This window comes from Oenanthe melanoleuca, chromosome 4, assembly GCF_029582105.1.
Source record: "Oenanthe melanoleuca isolate GR-GAL-2019-014 chromosome 4, OMel1.0, whole genome shotgun sequence".
In the NCBI taxonomy this organism is placed as follows: domain Eukaryota; kingdom Metazoa; phylum Chordata; class Aves; order Passeriformes; family Muscicapidae; genus Oenanthe; species Oenanthe melanoleuca.
This window is the reverse complement of record NC_079337.1, coordinates 27,150,201-27,174,602: the sequence shown is the minus strand read 5'-3', so window position 1 is coordinate 27,174,602 and position 24,402 is coordinate 27,150,201. Positions and strand designations below refer to the sequence as shown.

The window sequence follows — 24,402 nt, the reverse complement described above, 5'->3', positions numbered from 1 at the left end:
AGTTGCCATATACAGAAGGAAGTGTACTAACAGGGTGACTAAGCAGCCTTGTTTCAAATTCCTAAATAATGACCAGGATGAGTCAACCTGGCAAATTCTGAAGCCCACAGAAGAAAACTGACATAAAACCAGAAGTATAAAAAAATGCCATTGGGAATGCATTATATGAAAGTTCTTATTGCCAGCACCTGAGAAAAAAAAAGGACTCTGAATGTTGCCTCCTAATCTCATCTCCCACATGCTAGCTGCAGTGCCACTTAATTGTAAGGCTTTCTATTCTGTGGCACCTAAAATACTACTGACATGAGCAGTACACAGCTTTTTTAGTGCAGCCACCTTCCACAGACCAATTCTTTGGGAAGCAGCCTTAGCAAGATCATAGCTTCACAGACTAGATGTACTGCAAACCGCAGAAACACATACTATGCTGACTACAAACTAGATAGATTATTCTTCAGAGCCTTGAAAATGAAAACACAATTACAATGGCATATAAAGAGTCCAGATTTTCCACACCGCTGGAAATCCAAGAAAAGTATCAACATCTACACAGAAGTGTGGACAGAGTGGGTGATTATTAATAATCCCCAAAGATGAGTAAGAACACACCTGTAAATGCAGCCTCTCTTGAACCCTCTTGCAGGGTCATCTCTTCATGACTCACTAAATTTGACACATTCTCATCGTGTGGCACGTTGGCTTTTAAGAGAACCCTGCATCCAACATTGCCTGCTCAGCAGAAAGCCGAGAACAAGAACGTCTTCAGGGCAGGGCTTCAGCTCTACCCATTGCCTGCCTGTGTCTGGAAGGTTGTTATTTGGCAGCTTAGGCTTAATTTTGTTTATTTTCACTAGCTTGCCCCACACTGGTACAAATAAGTACAGGTAACTGTAAAGACAGGTGCAGTGTGCACTGTGCTTGAGAGGCAGCAGATGTTACAGAGCCACCTGCAAAGCTGGCTTGGTGGGATGTTACCTGTCTAACTCCCCACTGCTCTTAGGCACACACCTTTTGGTTTTTTCTGTTTGCTTTGCTTTTTTTGTCATACAAGAAAGATACTAGCCAGAAAACTTTCAGCATCTCATCTCCTTCAGTGGAGGTCCAAATCATAATACCAAGCCTTATTGAATTGTTACAGAAACCAGTGCATCCTGGACTTCTGTCCTCTCTAACATTTATCAAAAAAGAACCAATGACTAGCTGAAGGTCAGGCTAAAAATGAAATTAAATCATGAACATATGCCACCTCACCTCATGCTTTGAAAGCAAGTTTGTTTACAGACAACAAGCCAAGAACTGATTTTGTTACTTCTTTAAACAGACGTTCTATATACCAAATAAAAATTTCTAAACAGCACAGAATATCCAACTAGATATACACACACTGTGGTCTACTGAGCATCATCACTTTGAAGTCAGAAGGATACAGCTGGCTATGGAAATTCACAACATACCACACCTTTTAATCATCTGGAGAAAATCATCTGGGGTAACTGGTAAGTCATTCCACCCAGCCCTCCCCTAAGCGTGGCTATCATTTACCTTCAGTGAGCAATTCTTCTGCAGCATCAGACATGTCCACACGAGAAAGCAAGTACTGTTGGGCCTCCAGGAGAAGACCTGGGAAATCTTTTTCAACGGATGCAAAATGTTCAATCTTACTTTTCACAGATGCCAGCACCTGCCAAAACAACAGTAACAATTACTTCTTCCTCCTTTGCTCCCACTGCAGCCACAGACTGAATATTCAGGCTTTCTCTACCTGCATTAAAATCGAGTTCTGACAAAACCTGTGGTCAGACTTTCCAGTTCCTTGCACAAATGTAATTAAAAAATGGAAATGAAATAAAAAGCTCTCAGACAGGTAGGAAAGCCACATGTGAAACTGAAAGGAGCTAATGTAAGGTCTAAGGAGACACCACAGACACTGCTCCAGTGGGCATGGCTAACACCTGTGGTAAATACCTGATAGAGTGAGCGCACGCTAGGCTGAAACACCATGTCGGTCTTGAGCAGAAAGGAGCAAAGAAGCGGCTGTGGATAACTTGCCAGCTGAGTAATAATCCCAATAAGCAGCAAATTTACATGCAAGGAATTCTCCAACATGTTCTCCAGCTTCGACAGTACTACACTGATAAATGGTCCTGCAAGAAAATAAGAAGGTATCAAGGCTTTTGTTTTCACAGAAGAAAAACCTTAAGATCCAGGAAAAAGGCATTTAAGGGAATTTTGACCGCGATAACCAAGCAAATTAGCCCTCCCACACACTAATTAAAGATAACAAGGAGAAGACCCAAACTGTAGCTGAACAGAGAAAGCAGACTTAACAGAGGTGCTGAAAGCTGCACATCTGCTACCTAGCCAATCGGTTTACATTAATGCCATATTTAACATGCATGACTATTCCACTTGCATGTGCGAATAAAGATTTAGCCTAGGACATTACAGTCTACCACTTTATTCCCCTTGAATAAATTGGTTGGGGACCACTAGTTTTAATGCAAATAGAATTTTCTCTTTTTACTCTTTCTGTGCCTTATTTTTATGTAAGGACTAGGCAAAGTGAATTATCACTAGCTTTCTTGATCTATCAAAAAACTGGTGTTCTAAATAAAATATGAAAATGTTATTCTAAACATAAAAATCAAACTGTGATAGTTCTCATCACAAGATAAAGCATCTTCAGTATACCAAACAGTCACACAAAGCAGGGAAGACATTAAAACAGATTTATAAGCATAACTGCTGGTAGTCATAGGCATTATCATATAAATGTCACCAATAAATAATTGTCTTTAGTCTGTGTATTCATGCTGAAGGACAGCCAATGAAATACAGAAGCATTTACCATGAAGTACATAAACCCTTAGTGCTCAAGCTTAAGAAACCTTTGCAATGCTGAGAATGACTTCACTCAAATATTAACCTGTTAGACCACACAGCTGGGGAGATGCCTGAGGGACCAGTACAAGGGACCTAGTTACAAGTAAAGTATTAGAAATGTCCCTTGCTCTACCCACAGTCCCACCACACTATTCCAATTGCATAAGAGCTAGGAAAACCATGCAGAAGAATCTCTGGATGATTAGCACTGCTATCTTTGATTATCCCACCCTCAAACCTGGCAAAAGATGCATGCCATGGGCATTTCTAGGGTGAAGCAGGTAGCCATAATCCAACATCATTCCAGCTCCCCTCAGCTTGCACATGGCTACCATCTAAGCTGGCTGGGCACAGTGCAGACCAGTTCAATGTGCCTGCTGGAAGGGCTGCATGAGGCAGAGGCTAAGGCACTTCTGGGCCAGTGCAACAGAAAGGATCAAATGAGGAGTGCCCCTGTTGCCATTAACAGCTTCACTAGAGGCTGGAATCTGCCATGCTCTACACGAACTATGAGCACAAAACAAGCACTCCTTCCAGACTCATCTCTCAGGGCTAATGCTGGGACAACTCCACTCCCAATAAGAAAGGTGGGAGGGCCAGAGTTGACAAGGCTTTATGTGGCTGCTGCCTTTTAACCACCAGACAGCAATCAGAGCCCGGGTACCCAGTGGAGCAGCCCCAAACACTTTTGCTGAGACACAGTTTCTTCTGTCCCAACATAACCTATCCTGTTCATGGTGACATTTTCACAGAGCTCCTGAGGGGAGCCCTACTGTATCAAAAGAGATGGCAGAAGGAGCTGAAGGTAACACTTCAAAGCTCTAGGTAACACTTCAAAGCTGAATAAGTAAAGCTGAAGCTAGGTACATGTAACAACTGCTGCTTGCCACTGCAAGAGAGGTTACCAAATACATAAACATTTTTTTTAAAGTTTACCCCCAACAATTTATTGAAATGAGAATCAGAGTATGTAAGCAGAGTTTAGAAGCCTTGTAAGAAACAGGGTAACTCGATGAGAAGACAAAAAAGTATTCCTTTCATGGCCATAAAGTCAAGCACTGATATATGGATATATAAACTCCAATTTCTGAACACCACAAGTGAAAACAGGGATGAGAGTGTTCAATGCTTTTACAGTGGATATAAGACAATGAGAGGGCATTTTCTTCACAGATCCATAGGCCTGAAAGGGAGCATCTTTGCATTGCTGACACTTACTGGCTGTGAGGAACTTCTGTCAGAGAGACCCCACCCTTAATGCCATCTCAAAACAGTAAAAGCAACTTAAAAGCTTTACCAAACACATCTACAAACACAATACAGCAAAGCATCCCAAACTAGACACAGAATCATAGAATGGTTTGGGTTGGAAGGGACCTCAAAGACTGTCTATTTCCAAGCTCCCTGCTCTGGACAGGAAGACCTTCCATTAGACCAGGATGCTATTCTTGAAAGGCCCCTCAATTTTAACGTTTCCAAGATGTTGTTGCAAGTATCTCCTTATACTAAGGAGGCCCAATCACTAAGATCTCCATTAAAGCAAGGTAAGGAGTCTAAGAGTAAAACACACTGTAGATGGGTAGCAAACATCTAGGCTTACTGTTTTTAGCTTTTACTCTTAATTTTCCTCAGTTTTGATTTTTTTGTGCGTTTGGGTGAGGAGTAGGTTTCTGAAAATTAACAAATGGAGAGAACATTTTTGAGCTACATTTGACAGAAGATAATGGAAAACAGAGATTTGGTACAATTAGCTTCCAGTACAAGGAAATTGTCACCACAGCAAAAATAGCAAATTAGTTGAAAAACAAACTGGATTTTTCAATTAAGAAACAGTGTCAAGCATTCTGGCTACAGCTGACCAGAAAGGGTTGCTTTTCAATGAACACACATTTTCCCCCTACAAATGAACAAGAAGCCATCTTACAGAGGTTTTATGTTGGGTGAAGAAATCTAGCATATTATTATTTTTTATTATTTGCATTACTCTGGTATCTAGGAGACCTAATTAAAGACCAGGAGCCTGCAGTGCAAGGAGCTGCACAAACTGCACAAATACAGATCAAAAGCCCACTCTGACCTCCAGTAGTAATGTAATTCCTGAATAGCATAGACAGTCAGCAGAGAGCAATCTGAAATTGCTGCCTGGCACTAGACAGAAAAGCATGCCAACAAGGAGGGCAGACCAGGCATTTGAGAACAGGATGCCAGGGCAGAGCAGGGAGACAGGCACGTACAGAAATGACACCACGGCTGACATCTTCTGCTACAATGTGGAATAGCAGAGAGAGGAAAAATGGCACTGTGATGTTGCATCCATCCCAGCAGAGATGAAAGTTGCCAGAAAATAAAATCATTCACCCGGGCTCTGTGTATTAAAACAGCTATCTGGTGTGACAGAGCTCCTACATAACAAACAACATAAACCCTGCTCAATGTTTTAAAAAATTACCAAGAAAAAAGCCCTGAAACCCCTACCATTTGCTTTCACCACACTGATGACTCTGCTGTATTTTCACATTGAATCTCTCACTCTCCTTGGAGTGGTTTCAGCTATTTAGGCTATATCCTGTTTAGTGCCAGGACTTTTCCATGCTCTATGCTTGTATTGTATGCCACACAGTGTGATCTCATTTGGCCACCATTAATCACCATGCCTTCTTATATTTGTTATACATGCAACTAACAGGACATTCCACCTGTAAACGGCACACTCTGGCTCCTTGGAGAGTGCTTGGGAGAGACATCCTCCTTTGGTCCAAAGGGAGATGATATGCTCTCTGCAGAAGGGGTATCTGCTGAGAAATGCTCAAAGTCCTCCTCTTCTTCTGCTGGAGAGACAGGATCAGGAGCATCCAACTTCTGCTCCTCCAAGCGTACACTGTTTGGATCTAGTTCCTTGATAATTCTGTCATAGTGTGCAATGAAATCCTCACCATCTGTGCTCAGAAGTTTTACACTTAAGTTACAATCTGCCTCCTGAGAAGAAATCTTTAAGTCTGGCTTTGGATCAATCTCAGTAATTTTCTGGTTTATTTGTTCTCTAATTACAACCTTAGTTGAGCTTGAATTTCTCTTACTGTGCTCATCCAAGTCCATTTCCAGCTGGGTCTTAGCAAAAGACCCAGTGACTATGGTCTGGCTCTGCACCTTGTGTTCTCTGGGTACATTTAAAGGTTTCTCCTTGGAGCAGTCATCATCTTGAGTATCCTTCTGGGCACATAACCTGTAAACCATAACATCATCCTGAAAGTCTGACTCCTCTATGTAAGAACCTTTGATGATCATAATAGCATTTTTTTTCATTTCTTGAATGTGTTTTGGTGGCTCTGCAGGTTGCTGCACTTCTGTGCTTCCCAGATCATCATCTCGTTGTGGTGAGTTCACATTACCACCAGGAGAAATCCCTGTGTCATAGCTATCATCCCATTCTAGCTCCAGCTGCATCATCTCACTGAACAGAGTTGCTTGTGCAAAGCTACATGTGCTAGGTGTCCTTTGCTCTAGCCGAAACATGGGGTGTTCCACATCCGTACTGTTCTCTTCTGCAAGCGTCTGGATAAAGGTGTCTGGATCAGGATTTACTCCATCATACAAGGCAGACCAAACCTTACAGTCTTTCATGCACTGAACAATGGCTTCTTGAGCTTCCCCCAGGTACTGCAAGTAGCCGATGTCCACAGCCCTTCCATACTCCACAATGCAAGCAGATTCAGAAGAGTGTCTACCAGGATCTGGAAGCAAAGAAGACGACTTGTATCAAGAGTAGTATATAAAATTTTCTCCAGCAAGGCATCCACTAAGACATTGCAGGGAGAGTCTTTAACCCTTACTATCCAATAAGGCAGGAAGACCAAAGCACGACTGAGATTTGCTCATAACCCACAACTTTTACCTATCACAAAAAAAAAAGGAGCTGTAACTCAAGATTTCTCTGAGAGCAGCCTGCATTCAAATCTTCATGCAGCAACCACTCTGAAGCAGCTGGAGTTGCTGACACGTCATACTATTGTCATGAATGCCTATTCAAGCTGGATAGCTGTTAAAATTAGGTTTCAATAGACCTGGACATATGGAAGGATTTAAACACACTTTCTAGTCCCAGTTTGCCCAGTTTATTGTTGCCCACCACATTTTCTACCCCTTCTATTCTTTCCCAATTGCTCTCATAAGGTGCTACCAGATCAAACTCAGTTAATGATTTTGTCTTCCCCTGAGCACCTTTAGTTTGTGCCGGTTTTGTCCAGAGAACATAGTCGTTTCCTTGGCTTTCAAGTGTCAAAGTGATTCCGGTGGAACAGCACAGAGGTGTCAGGGCCAGCAGTTTTGCAGCAGATACAGAGTAACCATCTGTCTCTTTCACAGCTTGCTGCTGGCTCAGCATCATGTGGTTGCATGGGATTAGATACCTGAAACAAGCAGTGCCCAGCATCACTTATCATCCTTTCATGTTAGAGAAAGCAACAACATACAGAATTCACTTCCCTCCTCCCTGCCTTCTCAAATGAAAAAACCAGCAATAATAATATTTACAGTGATCTATTTTCTAAACCTCAAGAGCATGAAACCATGATTCTCTACATTGTGATAACTGGTTTAATGAGGAGCTGTCCAGATGAGTAGAAATAGAAGACAGTTGCATCAGAACAGGGAATCCTTTGCACATCAGAGCAAACTTGTTGTAAGAAAGTATGGAGGGAGTGTGGGATGGACAGATGTCAAAGGCCAGCAGAATGGTTTGGTTTGACTATGAATGCATTCTGTCTCAGAATCCTCAATTTATTTGCTTTTCAGGGAAATCCAGAGAAGCAGATTGCGAGGCAAACAGCCAGAAAAAAAAGGAGGGAAGGGTCATCCAAGAGTTTTACTGCAGTAGATCAAGACTGAGCTCTTAGGCAGAGGAGGGAAGATGCTAAGGAACAGAGAAAGCAGTCTCATGTTAAACTTCTTCACAGCACTTTTGTTATGCTTTTTAAAAGCACTTTTGTAAGAGCCTCAGTGTTAAAACACCAATGATCTGCCATTTAAAATGCAAATAAATTCTAAAGGATTCCCTAAACAAAAATATCAACCACAGCACTCTAATGCTAGAGTGGTGATGTACTTGTGTTCACAGAGGTCCTAGCACTATTTTCAGGCACCACTGCCAGATCTATAGGGAATGCCTGTGTGTGGAGGGAGAGAGAGCATCTGGAATATTCATGAGATCCACAATGCTAAAAGCCCAAGTCAGCTATACTAATATTTCCAAATAAATAACCAGTTGTCTAATAAACATACTCAAATTATAAGTATTTTGAAGCAAAATAGAACCAGAAATTAAAAACAAAAAATATCACTGCATTTAGTACATCACTTAATCTACCTACAATAGTGCAGGAACCTGAAGAATTCTCATTGAGTGAGGAATCAAAGAGGTGAAAACCAACAAGAAGGGTGGAAGCTGCAAACAGTATATAAGTCTGTATCACAATGCATAATACACTAGAGAAAACATGCAGGAGGAAAGAATTATGCATTTAGAAGCAGGGAATAAGGACTTTGGAGGTGATAAATATATTCTCAGCTTCTCTCACTTTTCTAGAAATAAATGACAAGAAAAATCTCTTGCTCTGGAGATGTCAGGATGCAAATCAAACTTCATCAAGTCTGGCAGACTTTTGTCAGGACCATAAATATTCTTATCTCTGTAGCTACTTGGATTTCTGCTCTCTTGGAGAATTCCTATCCAGCTCTGCATTCACAGACAGAGACCATACATCCCAGGGTTAGGATGAAGAATGGGGAAAATAGCTTTGGCTTTACCTTAAAACTAGCTGCAACATCACATCTTCACAATGCAAGCCAATGAGTGTTCTGAACAATGCCAAGGAGACCACACAGAGCTGGAAAATTATGAACATTGTCAGTTTTTGATCTGGAAATTGTATCTTTCCAATCTTCTCTTCACACTATATTACAAAATGGCTCTGCTAGAACATCACAATCTATAAGACACTCTTAGAATGGTATTTCATTTAGTCAGCACCCCACAAGATTTCTTTTCTTGTCTTGAGCTATACATGTAATGTTACATTTTAACAAAATACAAACAGAATTTTTCTTCAAATAAGCTATTAAAAAGCAGTCATAAATATTATTCATTTAAGTTGACTTAGCTTGAACTTAACCCTGTAACTTCCAATACAGTGTTTTAGCTTTTACCTCTGGCACAGAATTTGAACCAACTAAAGGTCTTTTCTGAAAGAAAAGTTATCAATCACTTCAGGTTTCTGTTGCATTAGGTATAAGGAATTATTAGCGTTCTGCACGTTAAGAAGTTGAACGGTTGAAGAGCTTCACAACTAGCCATTGGAAGAAGTCAGATTCTTGCATGAAAGGTATGTTTTAACTGGGGGAGGGACAAAGGAGAAAAACAGGAAATCTTTCCTCTGTGAAATTTACAGGGAGTCAAGTATGACTTTTCTTCATGACATGAAACTTCAAAAACACCTGCTGCTGCCTCAAATTATCCTGTATTTAGTAAATTTCAGTTTACAGGAAAATAGTATCATGTCTTTGCAACAATTTGCAAATCTGGAATCTTCAGAATAACTAAATCCAAGTCTATTTTGTACTGTGTAAAAAGATTACATTTAAAATACACTTAAGAAAAAGGATGGTAGTATTTCTACAAGTCCTTCCAGGAACCTGCCTCTAAATAAGAATTATTAATCATTATTTTCATCAGTAGCAATGTACACAGCTTTTGTGCTATGTCTGCACTTGGCTGAGCTATACTGCAGAAAACTCCTTTAGCATCACAGACAGAACCACTTCGACTGAGATCCCGAGTTGTTCAGGGCTGCAAAATTCTTTACAATTCCCATCTTGTTTGCCTGTGTAACTAATGATTAGCAGAGATAACAGCATTTGCATTTTTGTTGACAGAACTGTTCCACGTTTCAGAGTTAATCCATCTTAGAGATGCACTAAAAGCAGCATATATTGATATTTACATGCACTTGCATTTCAAAAAATTTTCAGAAGAAGCTACTACCTAATACACAAATTTAATGTGCATGCTGGTGCTCTGGCTTCTCTTGCACTAAAGCAGATTTCATCCATGAAGCTCTGCATCACCCAAGAGTCAGCCAAGGCTGCCAGTCAAGCAAGGCTCAGTCAAGTAGTCCAGTGCAGCAAGTAGTCATTCACTCAGAAGATCCAACTACTGGCAAAGGTACAAAGATACTCTCTCTGGCAGGCAACTCTCCAGCTACTGTACTGCACAGTGCCTAGGCTGAGAAGGGGTTCAGCACAAGGCAGTGAAGGCAAAGAGAAGGAAGCAGCAACCTCATCACTTGAGCAAGAAACCATGTTCTCTTAATCAAATAAAGCAGGCAGCATCATAGTTAAGTAACTATGCTACAGTAATACAGACTATAGATTCCTGAGAAATACATCAGTGAGATTGCATTTGACAACTAAGATCCATTTGGAGACATCCTTAGAGGGCTGCCATTGTTTCCCCTGATGGACTATTTGAAAATGCTTGTTGCTTGGCAAAACTCCAAAGATCAAAAATGCTCCTTAGCACAAGTATATTTGTAAGTCTCAGGGAAAGTTATCTATGATAGCAATAATCCAGCACTGTTCAAAATAAAAATGCTTCTAAATTTACCTTTTATTTTCCAACAGGATTCAGACTTCCAGAAGCTCTCATTACCTCTATCCCATTTCCTACATATGTGAAATCACTTCACAGGTTTATTAGCTTTTTATAATAGCTGCCAAATGTCAAAATACACATACAAAATTGACAGAGTGGAGAAATTGCACCATTGGGTGGAGGGCAGAAAATTCCTAGTTAAACAAGTACCCAACGGTAATATATGAAATCTCCCACTTAAACACTGAACTTACATCCCTGCTGAGTACTGGACCTCCTTTCTATTTCTTACCCGGAATGGTGTGTTGATTCTGCTGGTAAGTGTATCCAGGATATGAATATTTTCATGTCGGTGCAGCAAAATAAAGCGGAGGAAAATCTTGAGGAGGGCTGGCTCCGAAATGCTGCGCAAGAAGAGATCCAGGTATGCAGTTGTAGTCATCACTTCCTCCACAGTCACCTGTAAGCAAAAGTAATGTAAATATTGCAAACACAAATATACTGCACACACAAAATATCCACCCCTCCATCCTCTGCAACGGTATATCCGGCAAAGCTCTCCATCCATAACATAGCCACAAAAACACTGAGTCTTCATTCTTAAATTTGCCTCACAAGCATTTTGAACACATTTCCTACCTGTCTTGCATCCCCAGGAAAATACATCCTCCCCCAAACTGACACCCCAGATCTCACACATAGTGAAAAATCAAAGGACCAAATTATGTTAGAAAAATCCCCAACACATTTTTGACCATGTGTGAGAGTCCGTCTGAAAGCCTCTTGTTTGTTCTGCCCAATGACCCTCGCCTGAGGCCTAAGAAGACCCCTCAAACTGCAGTTTGAAGGCGCTGGCCAGGGATGGGAGGAACGCCAAGCGATTGTTCTGAGGATTTAGAAAATACTCAGAAGGGCAACATTTACAAGTAAATACTAAAAACCCTGTTCTATTATGCTGCATGTTAGCCATGTACATCGTAATGTCATGATGCAAACATTGTCTTTAAATCATTTAAGATCACAAACTGCTTTTGGGTGGTTACACAGAGCATAGGAATGGGCTATGCAGCTTGCAGACTTTATGGAGAGAGAAGCTTTAAAGCTAAGGTCATTGAATCACTCTCAGTCTGAGGCTTTATTCTAATACTCAACTACACCATCATTAATACAGTGAGATAGTAGCTCATTTTGTTATTAGAAACAAAGCATCAGTGAAGTAACAACAATCAAATTTTTCATTAAGAAACAGAAGCAGCCCAGCTCTAATCAGAGAATTGTCTTTTCTTGCCTTTTTTATTTTTTATTTTTTTTTAATAGCAGTGAGTGGCAAAAAGCAAAGCCCAAGAAATCCCTCATGTGACATCATTATGACACCATAGAGCTCAAATTTAAACACTCTGCCAAGGAAAGGTCAGGCAGAAGTAATACATCGTTACATCTCCATGTCACTTCTTCATCCTTTATGAGGAAAAGGAAGTTCCTGCCTGCCAGTTTCACCAGTGCTTGCTAACAGAATGTATCAAATACTGCAGCTGTACATGAAAGCAAGAAAAACCAGAATATTCACAAGGGCAGTGACCTTTTTCTAAAACCCACACTCTTTGGACATCTCATTCTACAATGTCTATAAGTGAGAGAAACCAACATGCTTTTCAAAGTGCGTATCATGAATGAAGCAAATTTTGTATAGAAAAACAGGTGGATAAGGCTTTTTTAATGGTACTTTTAGATAGACACTTTATATATATTTTGAAAAAAATGCAACAACTTTTAATTGTTACATTTGGGGGTAGCCAAAATAAAAATGATAGAGGAGTGGTCTGATTAATGCAGTGGCCATGATCCATTTTGTTGTTGGTTTGGTTTTTTTTATTTTTAATCCTATAGTTTTATTTCAAGAGCAGAGTTACCCCTGGTCTCTGCCATTAGCAGGAAGGATCTAATGAAAGGGATGCTTCTAGCGGGTTTCTTTTTTTGCTGTTGAAGAAGTGGTGGATTTTAGTATTGCTGAAATACCTTCGCCAAAAAAAATATTATCAGAACACAGCTTGAAATTTAATCAAAAATTTTATCAAAAACAAACTGAAATTTAATTACTTAGTAAGGGTTTTTTCTTGAAAACTACCATATCTTGATTTTATTAGTCTCCCTCTGTTATGGAATTTTTCTTGACATTTGAATTATCAAAGGTGAAGAATTTTAAAATTAAATATCAGATTTTTGTAAATTTCAGCTTGCTATTTATCATCTTTTCAAAGATGTTTAATTCTGAGGGCTAGTATCTAAAAGCTTAGCTGGAGTAATGATACTGTCATCAGTACAAACTGTTTGCAATAATGGTTTTTTTAGTACTGCCTCAGGATTTGGCTGTAGTGGACATACTTAACATGGGTAGCATGTCTTTAGTTCTTCTGATTACTGATTTGAATTTACTAGAAATTATTTCCCTCTTCCCCCAAATCTGTCTCATGAGACATTTGTTTAAGAAGAGACAGTCAGCAGGTAGTCTGAATGAAGCATAGCATAGCTTTGGTATCGTAGAAAACAGATTTTCAATAATAACTGCACAAATGGAACCAATTTCACTTTCAACACCGCATGTTTTATGTATGATGCAGTCCGAAGAGAAAGTGTGCAGAGTTAAAAGAATTTTTGCCAGGGCTGGGTTTAGCCTTGTCTGACTGAGTTCTCCAGCATCCTTCTCTAGTTAATTGCAAAAAGAATCAGTTCTCCAGAGGCTCAATTAGAGCAGACTAACATATCCCATGGAGTAAAAGAAGAGTGGAGTTAAAATTGGCTTTCTTGAATACTTCCCTAGGTGCCTTGAATCTTCAGAAGTTACACTCACCATCAGATATGCTAAAAAGGAGAAGCAAACACAGAAGGCAAGGTGGCAAAATAAGATACAGTAATTGTAAAAGCACAGATATCTGCTTGCCCGGTTAGTTGTTCTTTTTCCTAAGCAGCATACTTGCTGCTTGCATTTAAGTGCCCAACAGCAATATTTTTGTTTGATTTGCCCTGGCAAGGAAGCAGAAGACTGGTCTCATTGCTGGTTTGTAGAGACAAGTTGCACACAAAGGCACATTGAGAGAACCCTAGAATTTCTAGAACATGATAGCATAAAAATTGCTTCTGCAACTTAAAAGTTCCTGCTTTGAGTGCTGCACAGTGACCCTGCAAAACAGACCCTAGGTTCACTTATTAAAGAAATTTGAAGGAGTGTTGTGGATAAGGCAGTATGTTTTCACTGAAAATAGAAAAGATTCTGATAAGTCCATTGAAATCTTGACAAAACTAATAATCTTGTCTCTTTCTTGGAAAATGATTGATCATTTATTTTCTGTTATTAACATGGAGCACAGGACATAAAGACTGAAGAGGTGAAATGTGCCTCAACTTACTTAATTCCTTTTGCTATAGAGTTTTGGTCTCACAGATATGAGAGCCTTGTATCATATCCACTAGACGGTGCAATCCATCTTCTCCATTAAAATAATTTGAAGTTTATATCAAGAAGTTAATTTTTATTGAGGAAGAAGTCAATTTTTAATGTTAATCAAGGAAAGGTTTATTAGTGGAAGAAAAGGCACCAAACAGAATATCAGGGTTTGAGAAAGATCTAGGCTTTGAAAGTCAGCTATGCAAACAGCCAACATCCCTGTTTTCAAAAGAAATATGATTTCACCCACTTTCAGAGTATATAAACAGGATTTTCATCAAAGGAAAAAAGTAATCACAACAGTAACTTTAAATTATTTAACATCAACAGGGAAGTAATCAACCAAATAGGAGGTCAGGAGATTTATGACTGATAAGAATGGCTTTTAGAGGCATGGTAGTATTCAAAACAATCTAAGACTAGTCTCAAATACTTCAGAAATAAAATAGTACTCACTAACACTAGAATCCATTCTGATATCTCCCTCATTATCCATAACCTTGACCTAAAACTGGTTAGGCTTTTCACTTCTAATTCCCAGTCTTGGTAAGAGATGAAGTCCAGATACAGAAATAGAAAAAAATTATTGCCAGCTAAGGAGGTGAACTACCTCAGGACAGACTACAGCTTTGATCTGGATCACAGCCAAATTCCACTTCAACCCTCATCCAATTCCCAAGTGTTTGAGGTCTGTCAAATTACTGAAAAAGACTCTACATTGCTTATGACTTTCTAGGTGGCTATTTACCATGAACTGTGTGTGCTACCAAAACAAGTTGTGAACAAGAAAGCAGGGTATGATGTTTCACTGTCCTCCAGAAAATGGAACAGTTGCAATGCTTTGTGTTTGGTTGGCTTTGTGAGACTTAGGAGACCTTACAAAAGTAAATTTTTAGTTTGCTCCTGAAAGTTTTTTGTGGATTTTTATTCTCAACTGTTTCTACACTTTCTTCTCAAAAGAGGTGTTCTTTTACAGGGCAATGAAAACTGTTAATTCATAAAATCACAGAACCATATGATGACCTGGGTTGCAAGGGACCTTAAAGATCATCTAGTTCCGACTCACCTGTCAATGGCAGAGACACATTCCACTACACCAGACTGCTAAACGTCCAATCAAATCTGGCCTTGAACACTTTCAGGGATGGGGAATTGACATAATTGACATATTCTGCAACTGTTGGAAATGTAGCTTTTTGCAGCCTAACCAAAAAAAAGTAAATACATACTTCCCTAATATTGGTGACACATTTTGCAAAGGATAAACCCTAAAATTCAAAGAAAAAAATGGATTTTTTTTCTTCAAAGTAACATAAATTGCACTCTAATACATTAGAAAACTGATAGCAAACTCTACTTTAGGAAAGTAACTCTACTCAATATGATAAGGAACTACAAAATAATCACAACTTTTCTAAGACTAGCATAATATTTCTTGACTAAGCATTTTCCTTGTGGGAATCTTCCCACATGGAAAAAAAATCATTTAGAAAAAAATGGTCATGGAAACATGTCTGCCATGATAAAAGGTCTAAAATGTCACTGCTTTTTTGATGATATATGAATCTAGAACAACACAAACATTTTGGTTCTTCATTATACTTAATTTTAAACATGTTCAGAAATACCTATATGTTGCTTAAGAAAGTATACAGAATGAAAGGATGGAAAGTTAGTCTAGAAACGTATTGAATTGCATGGAAGTCCCTACCAACACTACACGTGATAGTATCTTTACACAGAGATCTTACATAACTTTTCCCCGTTATTTTTTGTGCCATGCTTGCAGATGTCACTGACCTTATGGAGAGCAGGAGCCATTACTGGCACCAAAAACCCATTGTAAATGTAATTCACAAGCTGGTTGCATATCAAGGGATGTGCCACCTAAGAGGGTCAGGGAGAGAAAGACATAGAACAGTTTCAGTGAGATTTAAAAGACACGGCACAGAATTCTATTATTCACTGCCAAAACCCTTTCCCATTTAATAAGACATTCATTTGTCCTTCTCATCAGCTTTTGATTTAATTCAGGTTCTTAACAACTATTTCTTCTACAAAGAAATACACATACCAGCTTTATAGTAAGTCTGCAAAACTTAAGAGACATGGCTTTTCCATCTTCCTGCATGCTGGCAAAGATGAATGGATGGACAGGAAAGTGTATATAGCCATGTATCAAATCAAGATCTGAAATTCTAAATTCAGCTAATGCAACATTGTTGGGGTCACTTGAAGGTGGATTTGCCATTGTTTGCTTGTCCTTCTACAATAGAGAAAAGCAGAACAGCTGCTTTCCTATAGTTGAAGAGTAGGTAAACCAAATTATTCTCTAGCTACGGGGTAAGAATACACTGTTCATATGCCCTTCTCCCAGACACTGTAAAAAAAGAAAACAGAAATTACAAAAAAACCCAGCATAATTCATTCAATAGGATGGTTAAGAGTTTTAAAACATCAAATAAACAAAACCTCCTAAAATATTACCAGAAGCCAAAACTTGACTTTTATAATTAAACATTCACTTTGTCTTTGTAAAGAAAAGACATCAATTTGTGCATATAAAAGCAAATTAAAATTCCATTCAGAAGCTTTCAAAGCCAATATATTTTGTTTGAAGTTCACAAAAAATGGTCACAGCCTATAGGTGGCCTTCAATAGATTCTCCAACCTGAAATTCTTACCAGACTTCCTTTAACTTGTAACTATTAATTTGGTACAGAGAAGAAAAAGAGTGGCCTTTCCTATGCTGTGGTTCAGGGAAAAAGTAGTAAATGGCAACATGTCTTGGGTACCCTGTTCCTTTTTAATCTCTGGCCAAAGTTTTTGGGTGAACACAGACCAGTCCATGTGCAAAGCAAAAATTCCTACAGTAACTGAGCTTTCAAGTCAGCTGAAGACTATATAGACACAATCAAGCAGCAGTCAGAAACTGCTCTTTCTACATGTCAGCTGATATCCTTTACCATTTTGCATCTACTTGAACAGTGTTTTTAAAACAATTCATTTTTAAATTTTTCTGTAGTGCCCTTCATAGATTTTTTTTTTACAATAAAGGTATCAGCTACAATCTCCTGCAAACACAGATCTGTAGAATAACTCTGCTTAGAAACCAAATTTAATACTGCCTCCTCTGCATGTTCAAACATGCATGCTAAAAATCTTGTATAGTGCATTTGAACAATGACACTATTATTTTTGCTTGCTCAAGGCTTTAATAGTCAATCAGTTCCTTTACTGTACTTTGTACACATTGCACTGAAACATGTATTTTATTTAACAGTAGATGTGACTAAATTTTCAGTCCTATCTAGCACATTTCTTCAAATAACACAAATCCACAGTTTCTGTATAGTTTATATCCTGTTTTAATGAAATACTGGATTTGGTTTCTACTGAGTATTCAGACCTTAAAAACAAAAGAATTTCATTTTACATTTTAATTGGAAAAAAATAGTAAGGGAGCAAAGCACTGAAAAAAGCCCTGGAAGAACAGAATGGATTCAAAACAGGCAAATCTTAAAATGAAGTTATAATTCTAGGAGGAGACTTAATTAATCCTGCTTGGAAGGCTTTCTTTATGTTGTAATCACCAACAGGCAAAACAGATTATTCTCACTATTTTCTTTTGTACGCGATCATGAGAGCTTAAAAAAATACAATATAAACCCTACATTTTCCCACATGTAAAGGCATTCAATATACTTCTAGGATTAACAGTGGTATTAAAATCCAATAAATATTTGTTTTTGCTTTTAATAGAAAATGCTCCCAATTACATAATGTAATATCAAGATTTCATTTGAAACATTTGGCACCTTAAAACCACACATATATTAGTTCATCCTTATAACCAGGACAGACAGCACAAGGCATTCATTTTTTAAGTAACTTGTTTTAGTCTAACTTTAATAGTTCCTGACATTAACAAAAATAAATCAACTCTGTAACTTACAAACTTCTGCAGGAGATACAACTTACTACTACTTCTAAATAACAAGCTAACTCTGTTCAGTTACCTGTACCACAGCATTGCAAAATTCAAGGGAATTCATGAATTGTACAAGGGCTGGTGACAAAAGCCAGTCATCTTTCATCAGACAGTCCCATTCTTCTCCTTTTTCTTCCAGCTTTGTAGGCAAAGATGAATAGAGACCACTTAGTCCTGTTGCTAGCACCTGTATTTCAGAAACAGAAAAGGATATAAGTTGATTTCCCAACTGTCCATCTGCTTGAAGGGCAGTACCACAAATGGTTTCTCCTATTAGTTTTAGTAACATAAGAAAGTGCTGAGATTAATTTAATTTCCTTTCAAGAAAGTCCTGTGCCAGAAAAACAAGTATTTTAAAGAGCCTTTCATATAATATGCTCCTTTCAAGATCTGGTATTTAGAAGAAAGTGATGGAGAATATCAGGTTATCTTGGTTTTTTTCTAATCCTAAATTATAATTTCTTTTTATATTTTTCTAAACTTATTTTACACTTTCCTTCAGTCCCTTTTAGAAACAGCCATCAGTGCCATTATCTACAGCTTGTCTTTTGTTGCTGATTCAAATGTCACTGCTCAAACATGTATGAAGTCATTTCACTCAAAAACATGAAACATCAGAAATGGAGGGAGGAAGTGCCTCATCAACAAAAATTAAATTCAGCCCCACTTACACAAATACATGTTGACTTTGATTGCCAGGCACTTAAACCCAGCGGAATCCACTTAAAAAAAAAAAGAAGTAAATTTAACTGTTCATAATTCTCCTTTTTCCTTCTTTAATTGAAGGAGGGAAGCAAAAAAGTTAACAAGTCTGAAATCAGTTATTATTTAAACAATTTTTCCAGTAACATTAAGCCTTACAGGTGACTTATGTAGAATATATCACTGAAGAACAAGAGAACATTTTTAGTTATAATTTAGAAAGCATATTTCCAAAAAGGTTTTTAAATTTTGCTGAATGTATCTAAAGTATGGTATTTTCAGATGCAGTTTTTAATTATTAAAGTTATTTGAAGCCAGAAACTTTCTAAGTATTACTTAGAACTGTTATCCTTCTGAGATGATTTCATACAACTTCATGTATGATTCTCATTTTAATGGGAACACTATCAATTGGCCTGTTGGAAATATTTTTAATTTTCATTCAACAGACTCTTCTAAGAATATTTCCTTTTACAAGAGGCTACTTGGCATCTACAGGGCTAGACTGTTAAAGCTCAGATGAAACACAGATCTTATCTACTGGAAAACACTGGAAAACAGTTTACAATGTCCAGATCAAAGACCAAGGGTTCACAGAAGATGATCAGCTTTTGAACACACACAAGCACAAGCAATTGTAACTGTTAATCCATTACAAGGCAACATCCATAAAAGACAAAGGCTGTCTTTCTGAATACTTTTTATTCCTAATTCACATAATTTTGAAGATGGATTTATTCTGACATAGGTAAGTAAGCCAAATATTAAAGGGGAGGGGAGAATACTGTGGAAATTGACTGCTTTAGTACTGTGACATATACACAGTTTTATATACACAGAGAGATAAATGACAAAGCTGGACATACATCAAAAGATTGAGAAGCTAAAGCTATTGAGCAAAGTTTTATTTGTAAAATCCCAATCTTCTACAACTAGAATATCTTTGGGTTTTTTCTTTCTCACAGTCGAAGAGCTCAGAAAAAAGCTCTTACAGAACTACCTATACATAATCCACACAAACACTTACTCTCACAAACCCAGGCTTCCAACGATGAGAGAATTCGACATGTTTGTGTTGTGAACTTTGAATTAATGCACACTTGATTTTTCATTGTCTGCTAAAAATTTAATTACTATTCATAAACACACACACACCCTCTCAGCATGCAATCTTATTCTCAGAGCTGTATCCCATCTATGTTTCTCCTTCATATGGGTATTAGCCCCCAAGCACAAGAAGCTGACCTTGAGCAAAACATACTACTCTCCACTAATAGGAGTAGTGAACTCACAGCTTGAATTCCTTAGTTTGTCAGATTTATTGAAGTAAGAAGAGACAGATGCAGCTGCTAATATCTGTCAAGTTTATTTTTGCTATGAAGTACAATACAAATGGTTCTATGAAATTATGCTTTTTAAGCACTGAGACAGAGTAGCCACAGGAAGCAATTTCATCTCTTTAGATAAAAAAATATTTTAAAATGTTCGCAAATATGGTATAAATAGGGTTACCATCTGAAATTACCAACAGAACAGATTTTTTCATCAGTAATGAAACCTTAATAAAAAAATAATCTGAAAGGGAAGGAAATGCAAGCATTTACATCCTGAAAAAACAAGATTGGTTTTATTTTTTGTTTTATGCAAAGCAGTGTCCTTCTAAACTTCTTCCAGCATTTGCCATGTCAGCCCTACATGCTCATCTACTTTCACAAGCATCTCCAGCAGTTTCTTTCTTACCATTGAGTCATGAGTCTCTCTACAAACCAGTTTCTTTGATTTATTTACTTTCTCTTGATTCACAGAAGTGAGTCATGACTACATGATTTGTAATCCCAGGCATATTATGTGATTATAATGTGCTGTTAATGCATAAATAATCACTATCTGGACAATTCTCTCTCCTCCCATATCCGCAGTCTTTTCACCTCTTCGCAGCTGCAACTTTTCAAGGGCACTGCAGAGCCATCTCTCCTCCTGCAATAAAAGTTGCTTTCCTAAGCTGCAAGGTATTTACAAAGTTTTGTGAGGGACTTTGAGATGTTACCCTGCTCAAAATACTTTAGAAACAATTTTTTTTCTTATTATAATGCTGAACAGATAATATCTTCAATCATATAAAGAAAGTTTTCAAGCCAAAACATGATAAAAATTATTTGGCGTAAAATCAGAAAAGTTTACCCAATAGTTTGCCCACACGTTCCATGTTAAAAACACGGGTTAATGATGTATTCCTAACAGCTATCTCCCTCCTTCCCTATAGTTTTTTTCACCTACCGTTTTGAATACTGTAGATCTACAGACAATCCAGTTTTTAAAGAGTTGTTAACCAAAGTTATGTCAAAAAACAGTATCAAGAAAACCAACAGGCTCACGTCGGCACAGATCTAACACTGATCTAGGTACATGAGGCAGCAGAGATTTATGGCCAGACCCCATCCCAGGGTGTTATGAATTCATGACATGTTGTTGGCTCTTTGCAAGTATTGGATAAATGCTATATGTACAATGTTAAAATAGCATTTCTATATGGATATAGTCTTGGTTAATAGTAAAAGTTAGACATAAGTTTCTTAGAGATAGTATGCTTAAATTACCTGCTTAGTCAAAGATAACAGCCCGTGAACATGTGATGGGGACCCCTGCAGCTGACAAGACAATTATCAACACGCACCGGCTGGACCACCACCCAAATTAAAAGGGATAAAGTGAAGAATAAAACCACAAGCCAAGAAACACGCATGCTCTAAAAAGGCAGACCCAAGGAGTGGCCATGCTAAACAGTTCCCAGAAACAGTTGACTATGCATGAAGGTCTATGAATATGTAGCAAATGGATGGATTGCAAAACATATTTAAAGGGGTGTTCCCGAAGCAGTGGTGTGCTCTCGGCAGCATGCCAAGTACCCGGCTGTTTTAGCCCTTTGCTTTATGTATGTCTCCTATTGTCTTTTTATTAAACCTTTTAATTCTCCCAAAACAGTGAACCTGTATTACGCAAAAAGGCACGGTAAGAAAACACAATATGCCAGCCTGTCCCCAGAAACAGAGATAACATCAATACAGTGCCACCCAGAATGTTTCTGCTATCAACACAGGACTGCATGAATTGTTTTGCAGAGTACCTGAGGCAACATTTGCACTGATTTTAGTGATATACAGCAATGTCACCAACATCTACAAAATCAGAGAAAAATCTGTTTTTCAGCTCATCACAACTCAAATTCAAAAAAGATATTGTGCTAGTATACTAAATATATGGCATTACATTGAAGTCTTATTATAGACTTAGGCCAACCTCATTATTGCTGAGAAAGGTCTGGTTTAAGCACATCTTCACAAGAAATCTTCCTAATTGGAACAATTGTCAGTCATGTTTCCCTGCTGTTGAAAGCTGGCTTCTATCTTCAGTGTACTAAGGCTGGCTTTTTTGTTTGTTTTGGGTTGGTTTTTTTTTTTTAACTAATAGGAAAATGTAATTATGGATGTTATAGCATGGATCCAATAATGGTATCTGTCCTGGGAACAGTTTGAGAATCAGTATCATATTCTTTGGCAGTATCTCTCTCCTCTTGAGGAGACCTCGAGGTCAACTGGAGCCTCAAATTGATGCAATATTTACAACTGGCAGAAAAAAAATATTTAGAAGTTTTGTTGTGGAATTTTTAGGTCTCACCTATCCTGCAAATGTGTGGGAAGCACGGCCAGCTTAAGCTTGTGCTGCCACCTGAAACAACCACCTCAGGACACCTCACTTCCCTTTCTCACTCCCTCCAGCCCCAGAATCTCAGAGGTGCCTCACAGTGAGACAGAACAGATTTCCCTCCCACTAGTTCTGCTATAACTTCCATCAGTTTTCTGATTCAATTCATTGTGTGACTGCAAAAAACATTTGAGCTCACCCAAAAGCACAAGACACTGTTTCTTGGGAAACAAGAAGTTTGGAACTGGGGATGGTTTAAAAAGCATTATCATTTGTGAAATACATGTTAGCAAATACAAATGTTTTACTACACTTCTTTACCAAAAATGACAGAAAAGAAGGAAAGAATGCAGGAAAGACAGTTAGTTTAGCACTAAAGACCATATAAAATAAAAACAACTTACTGGGCAAAAATAGGTTTTTTCTGCTATGTGGTTTGCAACAAGGTTGTTTTCTGCAGATAGAGACATTATGAAAAGCAGTGCATCCCGGGCCTGCTGGCCTACTGTTCCTTCTCGATGAATGAAGGGGATCAGCAGGGAAAATATGAGGAAATTGGCAGCTCCTTGGTCCTCACTAGTGTGGAAAAAGAGTTCTAAAATGGAGGGATCTTTGGCTATTATAGAGCAGAGCTGGCTCAAGAGGACAACCAACTCTGTTTCGACTGTTGGAGTGGCTGCTCCTGAGCAGGAACTCAGCAACATCATCAAAGGCTTCAAAACGGGCTTGTGATGTAGCAAAGGCTGATGAGACTGGGTTATGAGCATTTCATACATTTTGAGTTGCTCAATTTTTGTCTCATCAGTGAACTCTCGCCGGAGGCTCCAAAGGAAAAGCTTCTCCATTATGTTTTCTGAGACCACAAACTCCAGAATAGGCCCCATCGAGGCACCTTTTGCTTGCTCCTCAATTAATAAGAAAAGCATGTGCTCCACATAATTCTGCACAGTGCTGGCCTCATCAGGTGAGACTGCCCCATACTTTGCCTGAGTATTTTTCAAAGGATCATGCTTCTCTAAGATTTTCAGAACCTAAAGAAAAACAAAGATATATCAGTTTTAATGTGCTTGAATGCATCATAAAAAGCATGCACCTATCACTACAAGGAAAAATATTAATCAAAATTCTTTAACACAAAAATCATGAAGTTTTTTTATGCTTTCAAATTTAGGAAGTTTGACAGACAAAACCTGAAATTTTACATTTGGCATGTGCAAGGCAAAAATATACTGTTGTTCACCTTTTTTAATAAGCACCTAAATTTGTCATTTACCCTGCTCCTGAGAACCAGGGATTCTCTCAAATAGGGATAAACTAGGTTTCCATGGTGTTCAGAAATTGAGTTTCCATTATGTCTGAAACAAGACTGTCCCAGAGGACTGAAATTAAAAGGCCTGTTCTGCAGCCAAAGTAACTGTGCTCAGGAATATCAATATAATGGCCTGATTTGCAGGCTGATAAGCTTGACACCTTATATATTACACCAAATGGCCACTGACATTCACATACTCTTATAACTTTCAATATAAAAATAATAGTCATACCAGCACTTCTAACCCTCAATTACATTCTGTTATGCATTGAAACAATAAAGCTCATTTTCTGCAAAAAAAAAAAACAAAAACAAAAACAAAACCAACACATTGTCTTTAGCCTTTTTGTGGAGGATAATTGCCACAAAACCATAAAGGAACATTGGCTCCCCTAACATGACACATCACTATTTAGGTGAGAAAAGGTAACTCTTGAATGACAGCTCCTCTGACTCTAGAAATATCTCAGAAACACCACTATTTGTCTGGCTGGTTTCTTGAGAGAGCCAAAGAACAAGAACAGCAGCACAGAAAACAATTTCATCTAAATCGTTAGGTTTTTCATATTACTGCAGCAAACAAGACCTTATACTATGGTGCTCACAGCAAAACATCAAAACATCTTTGCTTAAAAGCAATTACAATCCTGATGACATGCAAACAATTTTTAGAATATGCTGAAGTGTATAATCTACATCTATCCACAATAAATAAGAGTGCCAAC

At 38.2% G+C, this 24,402-nt stretch overlaps 1 protein-coding gene across 4 annotated transcripts in view; it reads right to left on the bottom strand.

The window, feature by feature from the left end:
• The window catches only part of LOC130252771 (FHF complex subunit HOOK-interacting protein 1A-like), a 78,571-nt gene that overhangs the window by 7,963 nt on the left and 46,206 nt on the right, over positions 1-24,402 (bottom strand). For all 4 annotated transcript variants that reach the window (XM_056490696.1, XM_056490694.1, XM_056490697.1 and 1 more), the window contains 9 exons: positions 22,770-23,396; positions 17,990-18,148; positions 15,771-15,857; positions 10,821-10,988; positions 8,686-8,765; positions 7,102-7,289; positions 5,580-6,614; positions 1,966-2,144; positions 1,543-1,681 (listed from right to left, as the gene is read on the bottom strand). In XM_056490696.1, coding sequence (XP_056346671.1) covers positions 1,543-1,681; positions 1,966-2,144; positions 5,580-6,614; positions 7,102-7,289; positions 8,686-8,765; positions 10,821-10,988; positions 15,771-15,857; positions 17,990-18,148; positions 22,770-23,396 — 2,662 coding nt within the window. The remainder of the gene's footprint in view (positions 1-1,542; positions 1,682-1,965; positions 2,145-5,579; positions 6,615-7,101; positions 7,290-8,685; positions 8,766-10,820; positions 10,989-15,770; positions 15,858-17,989; positions 18,149-22,769; positions 23,397-24,402) is intronic.